General features: G+C 40.6%; 1 protein-coding gene across 6 annotated transcripts in view; it reads left to right on the top strand.

Annotated features, from left to right (window-relative positions):
• szt2 (SZT2 subunit of KICSTOR complex) overlaps positions 1-13,706 on the top strand; it is a 95,186-nt gene that overhangs the window by 66,131 nt on the left and 15,349 nt on the right. For all 6 annotated transcript variants that reach the window (XM_034146642.1, XM_034146641.1, XM_034146640.1 and 3 more), the window contains 5 exons: positions 568-693; positions 3,111-3,313; positions 4,164-4,260; positions 6,075-6,155; positions 8,231-8,305. In XM_034146642.1, coding sequence (XP_034002533.1) covers positions 568-693; positions 3,111-3,313; positions 4,164-4,260; positions 6,075-6,155; positions 8,231-8,305 — 582 coding nt within the window. The remainder of the gene's footprint in view (positions 1-567; positions 694-3,110; positions 3,314-4,163; positions 4,261-6,074; positions 6,156-8,230; positions 8,306-13,706) is intronic.

The following is a 13,706-nucleotide window of genomic DNA, read 5'->3' as shown; positions in this document are numbered from 1 at the left end:
AATATCAAGTGTGGCTAATTGGACCTGACAGAACCTGGGGGAGTGTTGCCGCTCACTACTTTACAGCTTTAAGGATCCACAATTACTCTTCATTCCTCTGGGAAATCATTCAGCATTGCCATGTTTCAAAGTGGGGAATATCCGGGGCTGGTTAAAAAGCTTTCAGTCTTCCACAGTGACATCTCAAGAGAGGTTACATGGTGGCATACATTTACAACTTGATATTTCAACAGACACCCACAGAGCTCATCTGAAGGTATGCAGATCCACAGGCTTTTCCACTGGACATTGGTTTTAGGTTGATTTTCATGCCACTGGATGAGCTTAACGACGTGATCAGACTGCATCAAAGTCAGGATCTGATAGTCGAGCCCGATGTAGTTCATACAGTACACTCAGTGTGGATTCCATCTGCTGAATCTTTGATGTGGAAGCTGCCCGTGAACACTGCTGAGCTAAAGTATAGAGTCTGGTAGACTTTATCTTGAAAGCAAAGTAGTTGCATTTTCGTGTATCAGAATACCTCTGAGGGGTCGTCGTCTTATCTTATCATGGATGTCTCCGCAGGGTGCAGATTTGGAGACCCTGAAGCACTCCTCCAGGCTGGTCCACTACTGTGCCACCCCCCTCCTCTTTGACCCCACCTTCAGGAAGCAGATCCAAGAGGAGCAGATTGTTCAGCCTCCAGTGAAGGTACGTTTACAGCCTGACTCGGAGAGGAGGTTGTGTACTGTTTAACCTTTGTGTTAGCTACATTCGTCAACTTTGCTACTTTTTTTTGCACACTTTAAAGCCTCCTTTATGCAAACTCATCACTCAATACTTTTCTTTTGACATTTATGGTCAATAGACCTCATTTACACAACATGATACCTTATTTTTGAGCAAAACATTTATTTATTTTGACTATACTTAAGATCAGAGGACCATATCTTGTTAAATTATCATGGACTGGTATATGTCAAAGTTGAGACAGGATTCAGTTTTTGAAACATTTCAAATGTGTAATGACACCACGTGCTTTGATTTGAAATAAAACACACATAATTCAATGAAAGTAGTGATCAAATATTCTTTTGCAAAGATTGTAGTTCGTTAGTTTCGAATTTGACCCAAGGACAACAAGAAGTTAAAAATGTGCCTATAGAAAGTGGTTTTATGATTGAACAATAAAGTCCACATGTTAAAATACTTTTTTACAAACCGCTATTTACAAGCAATACAAACTTTGTTTAAAGTTGAATAAATCGTAAACCTTTTGAACGCCATGCAATTCTATGCTAGAATTACGGGAGGTAGTTCGGTCAAACTTGGTAATGTGCACTCTAAGGTTTACAGATTAATCGCGGACGTTAATTTACACATTTCAACAGGCCCTGAAAACTGCAGTAATCAAACCAATCTTATAAAAGCATAACCTAGACGCATCCGTAATGAATAATTATAGGCTAATATCAAACCTCCCTTTTTTAGGCAAAATGATTGAAAAAGTTGTTTTTCAACAGCTGAGTCATTTGATGCTTTTAACTGACGGTTTTGATGTGTTCCAGTCAGGCTTTCGACCAAATCACAGCACTGAGACTGCTCTTGTTAAAGTCTTCAATGACATCCATTTAAACACAGACAGTGGCAGAACTTCAGTGTTGGTGTTATTAGATCTCAGCGCTGCATTTGATACTGTTGACCACAACATATTGCTAGACCGACTAGAAAACTGGGTGGGACTTTCAGCAACAGCTCTAAATTGGTTTGATTCCTACTTAAAGGACAGAAACAACTTTGTCTCTATAGGCAACTACACATCAGCGTTGACAAGTATGACATGCGGGGTTCCTCAAGGCTCCATCTTAGGACCCCTGCTTTTTAATATCTATATGCTACCACTGGCTCAAATTATGAAAAACAACGACCTAAGTTATCATAGCTATGCAGATGACACCCAGATTTATTTAAACATTACGCCAGGAGACTATTCTCCGATTACAACACTGAGTAAGTGCATTGAGCACATCAATGACTGGATGACTCAGAACTTTCTCCAATTGAACAAACAAAAAACTGAGATTATTGTTTTTGGAGCAAAGGAGGAACGATTAAAAGTCATCGCAGAGCTTCAGTCGTCAGACTTTAAAACAACTAATAAAGCTGGAAATCTGGGTGTAGTGATGGACCTGAGTTTTAACAGCCACATTACAACAGTTATTAAGTCTGCATACTATCACCTGAAGAACATATCTAGGATTAAAAGACTAATGTCACGGCAGGATTTAGAAAAACTTGTCGATGCTTTTATCTTCAGTACTGCAATAGTGTATTCACAGGGCTGACAAAAAAAATCCATTAGAAAGCTGCAGCTGATTCAGAACGCTGCTGCTCGAGTCCTCACTGACACAAAAAGAGTGGATCACATCACTCCTGTTCTGAAGTCTTTACACTGGCTTCCAGTCTACCAAAGAATTGATTTTAAAGTACTATTGCTAGTTTTTAAAGCACTAATGGTTTAGGACCAAATTATATTAACGATCTCCTGCAGAAGTATGAACCATCCCGGAGTCTCAGGTCTTCTGGGACGGGTCTGCTCTCTGTTACAAGAGTCAGAACTAAACATGGAGAAGCAGCGTTTAGTTTTGATGCCCCGACCATCTGGAACAAACTCCCTGAATCCTGCAGGTCAGCTGCAACTGTTAATACTTTTAAATCGAGAATAAAAACGTATCTTTTTGACGCTGCATGTGGATGAGTTGTTCAAATTCACACTGCAGTATGGCTTTTATTCATGTATTTTATACCTGTTGTGTTTATTTTATTATCTTTTCTTTTGAAATGCCATTTTATAATGTGCTTCCACTGTATTTATTCTTAATTGTCTTTTATTTTAATTTGTAAAGCACTTTGGGTTGCCGTGTGCTGAAGGGTGCTGTATAAATAAACTTGCCTTGCCTTGCCTTACACTTATTTTTAGAAAGGCATCTAGGTTAGCCTACTGGCTATTACTCAAAGTTTAGCATACATTATGTTTGCTTAAACTACATAATGGTATACAAAAAATGGTCTGCATACATTGAAAGAGTTCTGTGAGGTTGAGTTATGTCCACTGTTCCCTGTGCCAGAAACGCCATTGCTCCAACGACTCCACGGCGTCGGGTCGGGACCGCAGCTACAGCACGGACTCTGCCGACATGCTGCCCAGCCGCCTGAAGGAGGAGGCCTGGCTGCAGGACATCTCCAGCACCTTCTTGCAGCAGTACGTCCAGTACCTGCAGAGCATGGGCTTCATCCTGGTGCAGGTCCGACCGCAGTCTCCAGCGCGCAGGTCTGTCCCTAAATATTCTTTATTTTGCGCTTTAAGTTGAATATCAAGCTACCGTTTTTTTTTTTCGGTGTTTCACATTATATTACAGGCTTTCCCTTCGATCAAAGTAGGCTCTAAGATGCATGTAAAACCATCCTGAACCATCAGAATCAGAATACCTTTATTAGTCACACAGAGGGGAAATGTACATTGTTACAGCAAAAAAAAAAAAGAAAGTATTAAAGATAAAAAAAAATTATAATAAAAAAAGTTACACAATTTACAAAATACACATCTTGTAACAGTTCTGAGGATTTAGCAGCCAGGTATATATTGCACAGTTATTAACGGCATATATATATATTGCACAATGCACATATTGCACATAGCTGGTTGGTAACTTGGTATTAAACAACAAGGGGTGTTATAGTCTGTGTTATTGTGTGTGGGGGGGTCTACTAGGGGCCGCGGTGGTTTTATTAGTGGTGATATGGTTTCCATAATCTTTTTTTATGAATTACACTACATTGCTAACAGTAGCCAAAGCTAATGGTTTGCCTTGTGAAATATAAACATCTTTGTGAGAACTCCATATGTTACGCAGTATCACTCCTTGCTCTCTCTACCTCATGCGTCAGCATTATTCATCCATTAGTCATCATATGTGTTTGGCTCCGTGCCTGACCTCTGACCCCCCCCCTCCGCTCTGCTGCCCCTGGTAGATGTCAGCAGTGCAGCCTGTCACTTTCTAGGCTCAGACCGTGTGATTCTCTGAATGATGTCTTATGGCTTAGCTCTGCACGGTTCTCTCTTATTTAACCAGACCCTAACTGACCATTACACCCCCCCACCCCCCTCCCATCTCTTACAGCATCGCCCGGGCTCGTGCTTCTATGCTGAACTCTATGTCCACAGAAGGGAGGATGTCTTTCTCTTACGTAAAGCAGAAGAGCGAGGACAGCCCTAAGGTCAGTGTTCACGGGTTGTGGTGGATGTTTTATTCATCAGATTTGGATAAAGAATCAAACCATTCAGCTGTCTTTTTCATATTTTATTTCTTGCAAGAAAGTTCAGTCAGTCATACAGAGAGCAAACTAAAGTTTGGGATTTTAGCCTTTGCAGACTATTTACATGCACAAAAACATATATAACACACTTCAGGAGAGGGAAAACCCCAAAAGACATAATTAATTCATAGATATATATTTAGAAGCTGGAGTTAGTTGTTATGATTATTGCTAGTTAGTTAGTACACAGTTACTTTTTGCAAAATCGAACTGTATCCAATCTACAGCGGGAATATCTAACACCAGATATAACAAGCAGAATCAGAAACAAGTTTATTGCCAAGTAGTAGTACACATACAAGACATTTTCTCTGGTGTGTATGGTGCACATTGATTGTAAGAAAAGGTCCAAAAATATAACAATTAAAAAAAAAAAACTTTATACCACTAAAGATATAGAGAAATATTTATATCATTATATAAATATGAAGAAATAGTTGTGCGGCGTTCACAATATTAAAACGAAGACAATGTGCTCACAATGCGATAAAGAATTTCTCTAGAAATAAGGACTTAGAGCTGTGCTGTGAGGAATAGTTAATTTGGGTATAGAATTTAAAAAGTTTAGTTGTAGAATTTAATATATAATGCTTCCTAAAACAGTGTTAATAGAGATAGAATGTGGTGCTGTAGAAATGAAAAGAAAGAGTGTAGTGCTCCACTAGCCACTGGGCGTTCAGGAAACATGAAGCATTTTTTTGACACATAGTGGTAACCTTTTCATTGCTGCTAACATCAGTGAAGGTGCTTTGGACTAAAGCTTCTTTTCCCTTTAGTTAAAAACTTCACACGTAGGGTAGTCCTCTGTAGCCAGGTTCAGAACGGAAACTGGTTCCAAATAGGTTGTTTTTTCTGTACTCAATGGTAACACGTGCAGCATCCCCTCGCACACACACACACACACACACACACACACACACACACACACACACACACACACACACACACACACACACACACACACACACACACACACACACACACACACACACACACACACACACAAAAGCACACACAAAAGCACACACACACAAAAGCACACGGCAGAGTCCAGGGTGAAATCCCAAATAATGTTTTACGACAACTATACTAGACACTGTCAGGGCAATAAAAGCTTTTTGAACACCGGTTCAACCACCGAGCAATCTTCTGCAGTGCTCTTCCAGAAGGTCGTTTTAGTGTTTACTGCCAGAACCCTGCAGGTCACCTGAAACTCTCACTTTTTTTAAATCCAGGCTGAAGACTTTTCAGTTTTTCTTCAACTGAATGAGATAACTCATTATATGTTACACTGCACTTTAACTTTTGTTCTTGCATTTTTGCACCTGTATTATTCTATTTAACTTTTTAATAAAAAAAATGTAATTGTAATTTTCTTGCCTTTTAAAGACTGATTTTAAATGTTTATTTACCTGGTAAGTTATCTGGTAAGTTAATTCTTCTTGGAAGAGATTTTTAATGCGTATTGGATTTTTTCATGCTGTAAATTATTAAACATTTCTTTAATCTACAGAGCAAAGGAAGTCTGTTTAATGATTTCCATCTCATTAGTGTTAAATAGCCAATTGTGTATGATTGAAACAGTAGACATCCTTAATCACAAAATGTAGTTGTTCTTCCTTTTTACTGAAATGAAAAAGCAGCATATAATGTCAGCTGTATCTGCCTTCAAACACCTTCATTTGACAACCTGTGACTGTGATTTAACTTGGCAGGCCATAGCATCTGGCACTACTGCGTACCACCTCCAGAGGGCGCTGCCAGGGGGCATCGTGCTGATGGAACTGGCTTTTCAGGTGAGCAGAAGATCATGAAGGGCATTGTGCTCACTTATTTGTTATTGTCGCAAAGGTACCTTTTCATTTTAAAGCATTATTCATCTTTGTTTCAATACAATTGCAAAATGTTTATGATGCATCTCTAAATAACAAAGATAGCACAATATGACATTCATGTATATTTGTATTGAATTGCCAAGTCAAGTGGTTTCATGTTTTCTTTTTTGTATTGACTGTACACCACTGGATCAATGCAATTCCTAAAATAAGTCCAATAATTCTGGCCTTAGTCAAAGGCCCTCCTATCAGCTCCTGTAGTTAAGCACAGAGATGCTAGCAGCTAAATGCTAACATCAGCATACTAAAATACTTACAAAGGCAAAATAACATGCTGATGGTTAGCAGGATTGATGTTCACCAGTTTAATTAATTGTGTAAGCATCCTAAAATGAGCTAAGGAGCAGCTAAGGCTAATGGTTAGCAGGTATTTTGTCATTAACCAGGGTATCAAACACATTCAAATGTTGACCTGATGACGGTATTGGATGAAAAGTCAGAGTTTCCCCAGTGTCATTTGAGGTAATTCTCTGGGGACCATAGCTCTAGACCAGGGGTGTCAAACTCAATTTCATCGCGGGCCACATCAGCATTATGGTTGCCCTCAAAGGGCCGGTTGTAATTTTAACACTATATAAATATACATATATAAATATCAAAATAATGTTTTATACTGTATAACAATATTGCCTCTGCATTGGAGTATTATTGGTTTTGGCAATAACTACGTCTGAAAGCACATGGTTGTGCATTAATGTATTGTGCACGTAGACACAAAAATACTGTATGTGGGCTCAGACTAACATTTCACTCTCTTACCGTTACATAAATCCCATGAATTTATGAAATTTAGTTAGCCTCATCATATCTTATCAAAAAGAGATACAATGTTTGTGAAATCTATTTTTTGTGAATAATAAAGTATTTTTCTTTTGTATATCAAGCATTATTTAAGTAGGCTATATTTCATTTGAATTCAGCAATAATATTTTAATAGTCTGAAAGCCAAGACTTTGAGAACCCCCTGTCCCAGATCCTGCTGTGTTACTATCACCTGTCACTCACTATTTCAGTAAGCAGTGAGTGGGGGGGGGGGCGGCGGCGTGTTGAGGAGGAACAGAGTGAGAGGGGACAGGGATCGCGGAAGTTTTCCTCCTTCCTTTACAAACTTTACACAAGTATTTATAAGTATTTATCGTCTGAATATAGCAAAAAGACGTTCATACTCTGCAAGCCAAGACCTCATATATTTTAATCAACCAGAAACCGGAAATAACCGTAACGCGAGTTTTTCTAAAACATAATAAATCCATGTGTGTCTCTGAGCCGCAGCAACACCGACTGATTCTTAAAGAGCGGGTCATTCTGTCTGTTTGTTCTGGGACTGGAGTTGCTTGTCTCGGTTGCTGAAGCAGACTTTGCTCCGTGTTTGGTGTCTCTGTGCCGCTGTAAATTCTGTTCCTTCAACTCTGTGTCACTCACAGTCACACACTGGTCACTCACCGCCTCAGAGTGCCGCTGCTGATAGGAAGTCGCTTCAGTGCGCACGTCACAAAACGAAATGCATTTTGGGACATGCAGTTTATGGGCAACGTGCTTAAACGGCATGTAACCGTATAATAAACTGTTTATATTCTTTGCGAGCTCTCGCGGGCCACATAAAATGACGTGGCGGGCCACATTTGGCCCGCGGGCCTTGAGTTTGACACGTCTGCTCTAGACTAAAGTGTAAGACCAACTGTCTGATGCTAAAGACTAAATCCTACACTTCCCATGAAACTTAGTAGCATCTTTAATTCAACCTGCTTGGTATAAACGTGTACACTTTAAATCGATCACCAAAGTGTATTGTGTATACTTTCTGTTACCTGGTTATAGTGCCAAGCCCAAGCTGAGATAATCACTAATTCATAGACAGAGTTCCTGAAGAGCCATATATTACACAAAGTAAAATGTTTACTTTCCCCAGAAGATATGAATAGATCCAGGATTGTTGACTTTCAAGTAATTACACGTTCTCCTTATCCTGCTGCCAGGGGTGTTACTTCTGTGTGAAGCAGTATGCACTGGAGTGTTCCCGCATCCCCATGGGCCAGACAGTCAACTCCCAGGTAAATATGCAAACTGAGCTGTGCCTTCTCTTCTCTGGGGATCTGCAGTGATTAAAAGCATGAAAGAGAGCGCATGAGTTATGGCATACAAAGTGATTCAATGCATATGTTTGACACGTGAGAAGGATGTGTACTGATCTCCTTGTAGAACAGTGGTTTTACTGGAGCATGCTGGGACTTCTCTGAGGGGTCTCAGGGGTCAGCAAGATGTCCCAGAGCTCTTTTCAGGGACTTGCTACAAACTTTATTTGTTTGGTATAAATAATTGCAGTTAGAAAATGACTACTCTAAGGACAATCTCCACCTTGTTAGGTATATCAATGTCTACTGTGTGGTACTAAAAGACACCTAACATCTCTCAATATGGGAAACTGCTGACAAATGTATACCATAATGATATATTAATTTCTGCGAGCATATTTCAGTATATTTGCTGCTTTAGTTTATTTTTATTTTGTCCTTATGACATTGTAGTGGGATTACTTTCTGAACAATGACATTTGGCGCCTGAGATTGCTGTGATGTTTTTACAGCAATCATGTATTGTCAGTAGTGTGATGTCTTCTTCCTAGGGGTTATACTGTATGTTGATACAGTTTGTGTAACTTGGGCTCGTTGCTCTAGTTCACCCATAGGGGAGGTGTTTGATCATAGAATCACAGTTATGGAAGGATATGCTGAATATATATTTATATATTTGATTAATCCGGTGGAAAGACTAAAAATAACATTGTTGGTCTCTCTCTCAGTACTTGTGCATCTGCAGTAGATGGATCCACATTGTGGGCATCTTTTATCACGGAAAGATACGACCAAGAGAACATTTACATTTGTTATTTATAAGCATTTATACTACCAACTGATGCTGTGTTTTTCAGGGGAGTAGAGTCTGGAAATGAGGAATCTCTGACACAATATTGAGTTTGGCAGTGTATCTTATCATTTCCTCTCAGCACAACTATGTGGACTCATTAAGAAATCCATACAGTGTTATTCATTTGCCTGCATGTTTTTTTATGTTTACCTTCAGTTAAGGGTTCTTTGCTTTTATGACTTAATGTTAAGATAAACATGGCAGCGAACATCAGCATTTTATATGAAAATATGTAGCGAAATCAATTTATTTAAGTAGAATTTGCTCTCAGGGGTGAATGTGCAAATCTTTCATTCAGCATTAAACATTAGGATATTTTTCCTCAACATTTTCTGTGAGCCGGCAACAAACTGTCTGACAGAGCTGACCAGAAAATAGAACGTTTTTTGATATCATTTTCTAAATTATTCTTCTGAAAATAGATGTGTAAGAAATGTTATGGTACAAAAAGTTTCCTGTACATTTGAATATATATGTTTTAAGATGGCTCAGGAACTCTACTATGTATTCTATTCATACAGCTGTGATTTGACTCCACATAATCAGAGAGGCAATTTCTCCCATCTGTGATTTTGCATTTTTTAAGGATTTAAGGCCTTCAGATGTAACTCTAATCCCGTCTGCCACCAACCCACAGCTTAATTTCTCACCTAAATCCTGATCTATTTCACAAACTGTTTCCATTCTCTCCCACCTGTGACTGATCCATTTTCAGATTTACACTTTGATGTGAGTTCTATTTCGTCCCTACTGACCGCCAGAGGCGGTGCTTTTAGCACTGGATATGTCCATCGTGCGCATGCGCAGTACGAGTACCAATATCAACAAAGTCACCTGTGACCCACGTGACACCGGCTATATCAGCCAGTGTCATCAGAGGATCTGTTCCTTTCATCTTCTCGCTGCGCGAGAGTACCGTGGCTGCATTCTTGCAGCCTACAGCGTTCAGGTTTGAACGTTTGATCTGAGGGATTTCTCTGCATACAGCTGGCCGCGGGGAGCTTCGCGACTGATAGTCGGAGCTACGGGTTGTTAACGCGTCCTCCAGGAGCTGTGGCCGGCGGTGCGCCGTGCAGAGCCTCGACGGACAGGTTCGTGTCAACTTGTGGTGATGGCTGTGTTCCCGCACCCTCTCCCAGCTAAGTTGTCCTGATTGCTGTCTTGTTATTGTCGGGCTACTTTCTGGTGACGACAGTGTTCTCGCCTCCTCTCCCATAAAGTTGCCCTTATGATGCTCTTTCGAAAGTTTTGCTTGTGGCGTTGTGCCCGAGCTATCTTTAGCATTTGAGTTCCCAGCTTTCGCTGCGTCTCTCATTAAATGGTATGGAAAGCCCACAGTGCCATAATTTGCCTGTTTTTTGTTAGGTGCAGAGAGTAAGGTAAGTTCTGGCCAGAGTTACTACTGTAACTACGGTCCTAGGCCATGCAACTACGGCATGGTTACTGCTGTAACCATGGCCCATGGTTCTTGTGGGCTGTTCTATTCCTTAGAAGCTAATTAGCTTCATTCTCAGCGACTGCAGTAGCGCTATATTGTTGTATTTACCACTCCTAGTGCTAGTCTCCTAGCACTAGGATGGGTAGATGCGGAGAACAATCTTCACTGTGTGTGCTGTGTGCTCCGCATGTGTGGCCATTCACCGGCCACGGTTACTTTTGCCATAGTTACTACTGTAGCTACGGTTCTAAGCCGTTTAAGTATTGGCCATAGTTACTACTGTAACTACGGGTCTACGCCTTGTAAATACTGGCCGTAGTTACTACTGTAACTACGGTTCTAAGCCGCGTAAGTACTGGCCATAGTTACTACTGTAACTACGGTTCTAAGCCGCGTAAGTACTGGCCATAGTTACTACTGTAACTACGGGTCTAAGCCGTGTAAGTACTGGCCATAGTTACTACTGTAACTACGGTTCTAGGCCGTGTAGGCTGGCCATGGTTACTACTGTAACTACAGCTCTGTGCTGTTCTCTTCTTTGGAAGCTAGTTATCTGGTCTTAAACATTGTGTTTTTTGACTTGATTTCGCTTGATTGTTAGCAGCAGCCGCTTGACTAACACCTTGCATGGACCAGTGTTAATTTCGTCAACGAAAACTATGACGAAAAATGTTCGTCAACGACCTTTTTTACATGACTAAGACGAGACGATAACGAGCTAAAAATAGATTCTTGATAACGAAAATTTGACGAAATGTATATTTAGTTTTCGTTGACGAGACGAGACGGGACTAAGGTGTTAATGGTGGACTAGCGGACATTCAAAATGCAGCATATTTTCCCCCAATTGCCCGTCTTGTCTGTCAAAATGCATCTTACATTTCTAACTTGCAATATCATTATTTCCGCTCTCTTCACTCCAGAAGAGCGATCTCCCTGTGTCTCTCTGTGTGCGGGGGGCGGGGCCTAACAGACACGCTGCAGCGGCACACAGAGATCTGCCGGGGACGGAGCGTTCAGAAGTATAGAGACACTACAAGGCTCGATGTGGACAAAGCTCGTTTGCCATGTTTTCGCGTTAGCGCGTTGACACGAGTAGAGTAGTCTGTCCAAACAGCCGGCCAAAAGGTGTCATATTCAGTCGGAGAAATGCACAATTTTCGACTTCCTTAACTCGTAGCTCTGTTGCCCCAATTACGAGTAACGTTATCACATCAGGTGTGCAGAGGTGGGAGAAGTACTCAGATCTTGTCGCTAAGTAAAAAAATACCATAGTGTAGGAAGAGTTCCTCAAGTCAAAGTATGATCATCAAAATATATTTAAAGTAGCGACAGTACAAGTAGTCATTGTGCAGATTGTTCCATTTCAGAATAATATATATGATATGTTTTATAATGATTGATCATTAAAGTGTTCTCAAAGCTGGTAAAGGTGCAGCTAGTTTGAATGATATATTATATATCTGTATACTGCAGGGTAGCTTGTGAATTTACTAAAGTCTGAGTTAACACTTGATTATATTTCACATCATTCATCCACATCTGTAAAGTAACTAAAGGTATTAAATACATGAAGTGGAGTAGAAGTACACCATTTAACTATGAACTGTAGTGGAGTAGAAGTACACAGTAGCAAAACATTTAAATACTCCAGTAAAGTACAAGTACCTCAACATTTTACTCAAGTACAGTACAATATTTTAACATAATTATATATATTTAATTTATTTCACATTTTAAATAAAGCAATTAATTCGGTTAACAATTTGTTAGTTTTTTCCTTTAAAAAATAACAAAAAGTAAATACAAGAATACCGTTAAAGTACCGGATCGATAAGCAGTATTGATAAGACTAGCAGTACCGTAGAAAACCTTAATGATACCCATCCCTAGATATTACACAAGTAAAGTGTTAAGAGAGTGAAATGTTGCTTTACGAATTTCAACACTTGGTGCTGTCACCTTGATTACAATTTCAGATACCTGTATTTGCCTAACTGAATTGGTTTAAAGAGAGAAAACATTTTGACTAAAAGTTGACTAAAATGTAATTTTTCATCGACTAAAAGTAGACTAAAACGTTTTGAGTTTTCGTCGACTAAAACTAGACTAAAACGTTTTGAGTTTTCGTCGACTAAAACTAGACTAACACGTTTTGAGTTTTCGTCGACTAAAACTAGACTAAAACTATGAAGGATAGAAATGACTAAAATGTGACTAAAACTAATTACCATTTTCGTCTAAAGACTAAGACTAAGACTAAATCAAAAACAGCTGCCAAAATTAACACTGGCATGGACCGTTTAGCTTCATTATTTAACTCAGCTGGTGAAGGCAGTGCTCTCGCTCCCGCTCCCGGTAACGTTGCCCTGTAACGTATCACTCTGGCTATTAGCAGCGGCCACTTGGCTAACATCTGGCGTGTTCGGCGTGCTGCTTGATTCTTAGCAGCAGCTGCCTGGCTAAGCTGCCCTGTTAAGCTTCTTCGTTTAATCTAGCCAGGTGTAGGCAGTGCTCTCGCTCCCGCTCCCTCTGCTAGTAACGTGGGTGTAGGTCATTCACATCCCCCTCTGTGTTCGGCGAGTAGGAGCAGTGCTCTACTCTTTCCGTTCAGCAGGTAGCCGGTGAAGGCTGTGTTACCGCACCCGCTCCCGGTTACGCTGCATCTGGCATTTGTCTCTGACTCAACCAGTCAAGGCAGTGTTCTCGCCCCCGCTCCTGGTAGACGTGTACTTGATTCTAGCAGCAGCCGCCCGGCTAAACTGTCCTGTTGAACTTCTTTATTTAATCCAGCTAGGTGAAGGCAGTGCTCTCGCTCCCGCTCCCTCTGCTGGTAGCTCCGTGCTTCGTTTACTCGGCTAGGTGAAGGCAGTGCTCTCGCTCCCCGCTCCCTCTGCTAGTAGCCTTGCACTTTCATTTACTCAGCTAGGTGTAGGCAGTGCTCTCGCTCCCCGCTCCCTCTGCTAGTAACGTGGGTGTAGGACATTACACCCCTCTCGTGTTCGGCGAGTAGGAGCATTGCTCTACTCTTTCCGTTCAGCAGGTAACTGGTGAAGGCTGTGTTCTCGCACCCCGCTCCCGGTTACGCT

This window comes from Trematomus bernacchii, unplaced genomic scaffold, assembly GCF_902827165.1.
Source record: "Trematomus bernacchii unplaced genomic scaffold, fTreBer1.1, whole genome shotgun sequence".
In the NCBI taxonomy this organism is placed as follows: domain Eukaryota; kingdom Metazoa; phylum Chordata; class Actinopteri; order Perciformes; family Nototheniidae; genus Trematomus; species Trematomus bernacchii.
The sequence above is the reverse complement of the archived record's forward strand: the minus strand, read 5'-3'. Positions and strand labels throughout refer to the sequence as shown.